We start from the raw sequence: 7,891 nt of genomic DNA on the forward strand, positions 1-7,891 counted from the left end.
ATATTCCTAGACAGATCCGGATGTTTATACATTCAGTTAGCCTGGCACATCCACTACAAGAATATAGACATCTTTTCTACCCATGGAAAGTATGCTACCAAGTGCATGAAATGAGCCTACAGGGGGGACCTGCTCACAGATGCTAGAGGAATCCTAACAGTTCACTGAAGACCTTTTTGACAAAGGTAAGAGGCACGCCTCTAGTTGGGGGACTTCATCCAGATTCGATTTTGAGGCATTCAAAACCTAAAATGCATAGACATGTCTCAGAAGAAATCATTACCATAGGTTTAAATTGTCTCAGCAACAACCAGAGGACTCATCTTTTATCTGTTGCTATGGCTGGATAATACTTTGAATTCTGAAACAAAAAGATGCATAAAATGTTTTTTCTTGTCCATTAGATACGAGATCCTCCACATGAAGGAATGTTTATCCATGGTATCCATATCTGGGGGGTCTCCTGGAATAAAACTGATGCTGAACTTCTTGATGCCGCACCGAAGCAAAGCCCCAGCTTATTACCTGTTATCCATCTGCACTGCCTACCTATGTCGGAGAAGATAGGGATAAGTGATCCTGTGAAAGCATCGGACACGTTTGCATGTCCTGTCTACATCTCCTCAACTTCCTCACGAGAGCCTGTTCTTCACCTTGACATCCAAAAGGAGAATGTGCCTGCTTCTCGATGGGCACTTAGAGGCATGAAAACCACCATATATCCTTTCTAAATTGAGGTGCAGAACAAACCTTCTGTAGCCATCATTTGCAGCAGAACATTAATGTCTACATTGCAGACAGTGGAACTGGTCAACAATGTGAACAATTTACAGAGATTTGACTGCAGATATTTTTAAAACACAAAATGCCTCAATATTTATTCTGTATACCATGTCTTTCTGTCTGATAACGAGATTATCCAGGGAATGGAGTACTTTACGTTGAGCAAGATAAAAAGTTTTTGTATCAACCCTTCTTCAAATTCACCAAATCCAGTAAACTATGATCTGCTCTTCCATTTGTTAAAACTCAACTCCATTTATAACAGTTGACAAGCATTTTCTTATGTGTAAATGTCAACACTTTCAAATTTGGATGGCCTTTGATGACGTGTTCCCAAATGATTCAATAAATATCATGGATTGTACACATTTATGTAAATGGTGAATCCAGATTTTTCAGTAATAAAGACAAAGTAGGATGTGATTGCCATATTGCTCTTGTGGTATATAATTATTTTTCAAAGAAAGTGTTTGGTTATAAAATTGAATTGATTATTGAGAATGGGATCATAAAAATTGAGAAAAGAATATTTGTTTAGTGAAGACAGCTATCTTATTGTTTCCAGTACAAAACATATACAGCCCCTTGCTCATGAATGGATGACTTTGTTGTTTATCTCAGGTCCCTTTTCTTGCTGCAATTGTTTTCCTCCTTGTACTTGTGTTTGTCCCTCCCAAGAGCATTTCGTTCTCACAATATTCTGACTGGATGAGTTGTATCCTTCCACTGATTACTTGAGAGGCTTGTATTTCCTGGCTCCTTGAAACTGCTTTTTTTTAAATTATTTTATTTTCCGAGGGTCCAGCAGCTGCAAAGTGCTACCGGGCTGCTCGCTTTCTTCGTTTGGCTGGCTTGCACTTTCTTTTTTACTTGAAATGTACCCTTGAAAAATGGCTGTCAACCATGTTAGAACAGTAAATTAAAATGACCAAAATGGCTGCTGGTGCCTCACGTCATACATTCATGCACATTGATTAGTGAGTATCTTGGAACATTTTACACGTGTACATGTGTCACAATGCACTTGCACACGTTAAGACACATGCGTAAGCATCAACAATAGTTTTGGAATACGTTTTCTTTAATAGAAGAGCCATTCTAAAATGGCCATCCATGGACCTGCTTGCATTGTGTGTGATGTGACACATTGGTAGCCATCTTTACATTACTTAATGTCAATTCAAACAAGCATTGGCGAAGCCAATAGATCAGCCTGGTAGAGCCTGCGTCCATTAGCTTTGCCAAAGCTCTTTTTAGTTTTTTTCTAACAACAAAGAACATTTTAGTATTAATTAACTGTAGGAGCGCAAGCACTGAAATCTTTAGACAGTTAAACACCTTTTAACAAAATGCCGCTTTATCAAGGGCTCACAATACGCCATATCCGATGAAGTTGCACGTTATGCTACTCTTACATGCTGACTTAGCAGATGGAGGGGCCTGGTGGGCATACACGGAGTTAACAAGGTTCCATGATGTCCACAGTAAAGCGATGGTCAACATGCATCTGTGTTGTGTGTTAGTAGGAGATTGTGCATTTTTCATTCCATGTTTCTAGGGTAGGTCCCTCCCATATCATCAAATGGGTGGTACACTATTTATCTAAGTTCTTAAAGTTTTTCAGAAGTGATCGCACAACCCAAAATACAGTTTCAATTTACAAACCATTTTACATTTCTGCAGACGAAGTGCAAAATTGTGCTGCCTTACACAAGTGCATGCACATACTTTAGTAATTAAGGACCTTAGCTGCTTGCACCACTGCCTTTTCCTAGTGGTACGTACTGTTTGGCATGACACCATTGTACCCCCAGTGTAGACCATGTGGAGGCATCGGGACCCCAGAGCATGTGACACTGAAAAATCGTGGAGAGCTCTGAAGCAGGAATGTGTGGTACAGGAGGTGAATTTCCAAATAAGAAGGGAAGGTATACTTAAATAAAGAAACTGGCTAGGTGCAAGTTCTAGGTGATTTACTGTAGTCGAAATTGTTAAAAATACATTTATCAACAAGAAGAGAGGTAAATGTGTTTGTGATACAAGAACTAAGACCAACTCCCTCCCTCCATTGCAAGAAACGGACTTTGAACAATTTCAGACTTGGACCTCACTTAAGAGGTTAGCATTGGGACATTCACCGAAAAAATAAATGCACCACCTGCCCTCTTCTGTACTGACTTTACAATTGGAAATACCCAACAGCTCTGGAAATGGCCTTGAATGGAACACCGGATGCAGGGCTCCATCGCAAGGTGGACATAAAGTAAACAGGCATATCAGGCAAGAAGCTACAGATTCTGGACCATTTCATCAACCAGGTACCGGCCATCAAGAGTTTTTGGATCTGGAATGGGGACTAACACACATCACCCAGAATTACCAGGCCCATTACTGCATGCAATTTGCGATTCAGGTTTCTTTTCCTTGCACGTTTTCCATGTGCGTTCATCATGCTAAGATGTGCATGGAAAAGCATTTAGGGGCCTATGCAGCAAGTTACCTTGATGCGCTGTGCTACATTACAGGGAAAGGGTACAAATGCGCTATATTTAACACAACATAGCATATTCTTGCCTTTTCCCCAGCCCTGGTGCACAATGGGCTGCTAGCACCAACTGTGCAAGGGTGCCTGCGTTGCTTCTTCAGTTTTCTTAAGTGACCTTGTTATGGTAGTGGTATTAGTTTCAGTCATGTCCTAGTGGATGCCGCTATTCTGTTTCCTCTGTTGAGTAATCCGTATTGTATGAAGAGGTCATCTCTGATCTTCAAGGATGGTTGGAAAGCGATTTATGTGTTCTTTTCAGTATTGCACCCTTGTTCTATTTCCTACATGAAGGTCTGTAAGATTTCATTAGTCTTAAGTTATTTAATCTATTCTCCTTTTTAGGTAGAGCATAGGCAGCACATGTGCTGTCTTGAGAGACATGCTGTGTCTGCTCTTGAGGCTTTCAGCACGCCCATCGCTTTTTATTGGTTCCTTCCCATGCCTTTCAAATTCCTTGTTTTTCAATGGTGAATCCTTGTCATTTGTCCGTCCTTTAGCCCAGTTATCCCCTCTCATGGCTACTGGCCCTCTTACATGTCTCATTTTGCGTCTGGCCATTTGCTTTACTTTCGGGCCCTATGTTTTGCATTGGTTTCTGGTTGTAACAGCAGCGCATGTGCTTTCATTTGCTCGGTTTCTGCTTTCCTGTTTTTGAACGCCATTTAATTTGGTTTCAGCATTGTTTAAGTGTGTTTACAATTGTTATGCGCTATGCTCACTAGAACATTGTTTTAGGTATCGTGCATTTATTTGGTTTTGTCTCCACATTTGGTGCTTTGTTTGGGATCGGCATGTTTCTGCCATAACACCATTGTTTAAAGTTGAATTAAATTATTATTCTATATTTCCAGAGCACAGCAAGTGGTGACTGATCACTAATTTTCTTTTAAAACTCATTGGTAGTATCAATTAATGGGGTTTGGGCATCTGCCCTAACCCGAGCAACTACTCAACATTACAGGACTGCCAGAATGCAATGGTGACCGCTCTTTAACTCAGGGATGGACCGTACGATTATCCTACCTCTATCTCCATAGCCGCCAACACACCGGCGACTATTTGAACACACCCAGTACTCTGCATTTTTTTGGGCATTGCAGACGGATATACACTGCGGCCGGTAGGTAAAACGGCTATGTACCATCACTTTTGCATAGTTTTGACACAACTTGTTTTTCCATTCTGGTATTCTTAAGGCTACAGGCATGCATAGGTTGCGTGTCTAGTAATCATACCCACAAAAGGCATCTGTTGAACCCTGTATTTTGAGAATTTTTTGAAAAACACTGGCTAAGCTAAAACCCTTGCTTCTTAAAGTGGTTAGTGTACCAATCGCACACAAGGATTTCACAAGATTTGTCCAGTCAAAACCCTTAAAACTGGGGGATGAGAAAGGAAAACTCGGTTTTTAATCTAAGACTGCTCGTTGTTCTAAATCAAGGTCAGTTCAGGAAGTGTGTTTTCACTGTGTATGTGCTGTGGCAATACCATTTATGCCGGGCTTGCACAACACAGGACAGTTCACAAGTTGTGATTTCCTAGACTGCAGTAGTTTAGTTTTGCTGCCACTGTACGAGTGGTGCTTCTGCAGTCTGAAACTGCACACTAACCATCCCTTCTCTAGGTGTGCAGCTCGAACCTTCTGCTGAAAGCACAAATCGAGCGGATTGGAGAGTTCTTACGGCGGTCGGGTCTCTTCGCTCGAACCCTTTATCCATGGCGTCGGGCCTGCAACCCTTCCACTTAAGGTCTACATTCCTGTGAGACAGCTTGTCAGACATGTTGGTGACTATCACCTCGTCTCCCTTCACCTTGCTTGCTGAGTGGCTGGCATATGAGTCCCAGCCGAAGTGGAGTCGGAAGATTCCTAGAAGAAATGTTGTGTGCACTGGATATAATCTTGTTTGAAACTTCACCAGGACACACACCTGCAGATCGCTCTGAGTGTGTGCACCTGTACTTCATGTTTTATTTTCTCTTTTATGGTAACATTTGCGCATAATAAACTGAAACTGTTTATCAGCTTATTCCTGGTAGGTTACACATCTGTGCAAATATATTTAAATCAGTTAGTTTTACAGCTGCAACAGTCTGTTTCACTGAAAGCTGTGTTCGTTCATCGAGCCATCTTTTCCAAGAAATCTTGCAACTAGCAAAAAATAAGCATTTGCAGTACAATTGATCTCGCAATGGCGAGATTTTGAGCTATTATAATTGTAAATGACAATGCCTTTTATTTATTTGTTAAAAAACATGCAATAATAGAAGGCATTGTTATTTACAATACCAATAGATCAAAGTCTCTAAAATGCGAGACCTATTGCATTGCAAATGCTTGTTGTTTACAAACGCCCCATGCTGCGCTTTCACGTTAATAGAAGTGTTGGACTTGGCCCTGCTTGCAGGGTCATCCCGAAACCTTTTGCTTTTCCCCTAGCCTTTTTGCTGTTGTGGAATGACTGGCTGCAGGACGTTGGACACGTTTGCACTGGTTAGCAGTACCAGGTGTGTGTGCTTTCTGCCCTACATAGGCTTATATTAGGAAACCCACCCTCGTCAAATGTCAAACACTCTTGTGTAGCGCACATCTCACCGTGAGGTCTCAAGGCGCTAGCAACAAAAGGACAATAGAACAGACAGCAATCCGGCACTAATTAGCTTACTGGGGAAAAAGCCAGGTTTTAAGTTTTTTGCAGAAACATTTGTGATCAGCTATGAAGGAAATGTGTACAGGTAATTTATTCCATAGCATAGGGGCAAGGTAAGAAAAGGAGCGGCCCCCATTGTGCAACGTTCGAATACGAGACTGAGCTAGGTATGATTTAGTGCCTGACCTTAATGATCTTCCCGGTATGTACCATTGAAGTTTGTTTTTTAGGGGATGTATGACATTACAACGCATGCTTTTACCACGCATGCCTTTACAACGCAGTTTTTACAACGAAAACCTTTACAACGCATAGCGCTTTGGGGTGCTGGATAGTGAATAGTTTAATTTACTATTCCAACTCCAGTCCCCGTGGACACTAGGGAAGGTGTTGGATAGTAAATTAAACTTATTCCCTATCCTAGAGCGCCCCCCAGCGCAATGCGTTGTAATGGTTTGTGTTGTAAAAGTTGCGTCGTAAAGGCACTGCGTGGTAAAAGTTGCGTTGTAAAGGGTGTTTCCCTTTTTTAGGTAGTATGGGCAAGCATCATACATTGTTTTAGGTGCAAGACTTAGGATTTTGAAATTGCCTCTTTGCCAGACCGGGAGTCCGGCAAAGATTACGCATAATCCCATAGCAGACCCCTAAAACCTGATTAACCCCTTCGACGCTCATGACGAGCTGGGCTCGTCATGGCGTAGCCTCCTCGCACGCTCATGACGAGCCCAGCTCGTCACGTAACATGCGATTTTTAAAAACCCAGCGTACGGGCGGAATTCCGCCCGCACGCATGCGGTTAACGTGAGATTTCATAGACAAGGAACTGTCGATGATGATTCCCACGTTACGTACTGATGACTTAGGATGGGGACACATACCTAATTCCGAGGGCCACCAGTCATGCAACCAGAATTTCTCAGCTCTTCCAAAAAGATGATAGGGAACATCTCTCCCATGGTAGGAAATGTATATGCCATGTGTGGTGTAAGAAGAAAATAATAAATGCTGTGCAATGGTGTACGCACCTTTATTTTCACCATTGCAGTTACTTCACTTTTTAAATGGGCGCCATTGCTGTGTGTTTGTGCCGCCTGCCTGAGGTGGGTTGCCGGTCTAGATGTCTGTCGCCCAGCCCCAGCTTTTGGAGGGAAGTCTGCCAGACAGGGTGCCCTACATCTCCCCCACAGTGACAGTTGGGACTGGAACTGCCTGGAGATTTCTAGAAGGTTCTAGCCCTCTCTGGTAGGTGGGGTGAGGGGGTTTAAATAGGGGGGCTGTGCCTCCATGTGCTCAGTCTGGGCGTGGACTTCGCTTGAGAGGAGACACTCTTCCAGGAGGTACCGCCACCAGGGCCTGTGTGCTGGCCATTGTGCCTATCTGAACCCCTAGTGCCAGTGAGAAGCTCTGCTGGAGTGGAGACTGTTGTGCTAGCAGGATGGCCATCATATTGGAGGATAACTGTTCCTAGGAACTGCTGCTTCAGCACTGGTGAGCTGCCCTACTGCCTGCTGATTTCACCTTGCATGAACTGTCTCCTGGCCCCTAGCGCCCAGTGAACGCTATATTTTAAGGGACTATACTTGCCTGCCTGCACCTTAGCGCCCCGTGAGCGCTACAGGTTTATTTTGTGGGACCTAGCGCCTTGGGAGCATTATATTGGGCTTGACTGTACTCCCAAGAGGTGAGGAGCGTGGGCGCTACTTTCATGTGTGGGACTGTGTGCCTCTGGGCCCTAGCGCCTCATGAACACTATTTTGAGTGCCAGGAGAGGGGAGCGCTATTTTTGTCCCTAGAGCTGTGGTGCCTTCCAGCGCATGGTGAGCGCTGTACCTTACCCCCCCCCACCCCCCCCCAAGGAGGTGAGGAGCGTGTGACGCCTGGGAGAACTTTTAAAAAAAACTTTATTAACTTTTCA

At 43.3% G+C, this 7,891-nt stretch overlaps 1 protein-coding gene across 1 annotated transcript in view; it reads left to right on the forward strand.

The window, feature by feature from the left end:
* The window catches only part of LOC144762435 (dynein axonemal heavy chain 5-like), a 1,437,549-nt gene extending 1,436,335 nt beyond the window's left edge, over nt 1-1,214 (forward strand). Inside the window, exon 110 of the mRNA XM_078647616.1 lies at nt 405-1,214. Within this exon, the coding sequence (XP_078503742.1) occupies nt 405-731 (327 nt within the window). The 3' untranslated portion in view covers nt 732-1,214. The remainder of the gene's footprint in view (nt 1-404) is intronic.
* Nucleotides 1,215-7,891: the final 6,677 nt, after the last annotated feature.

This window comes from Lissotriton helveticus, chromosome 6 (assembly GCF_964261635.1).
Source record: "Lissotriton helveticus chromosome 6, aLisHel1.1, whole genome shotgun sequence".
NCBI classification, from domain to species: Eukaryota; Metazoa; Chordata; class Amphibia; order Caudata; family Salamandridae; genus Lissotriton; species Lissotriton helveticus.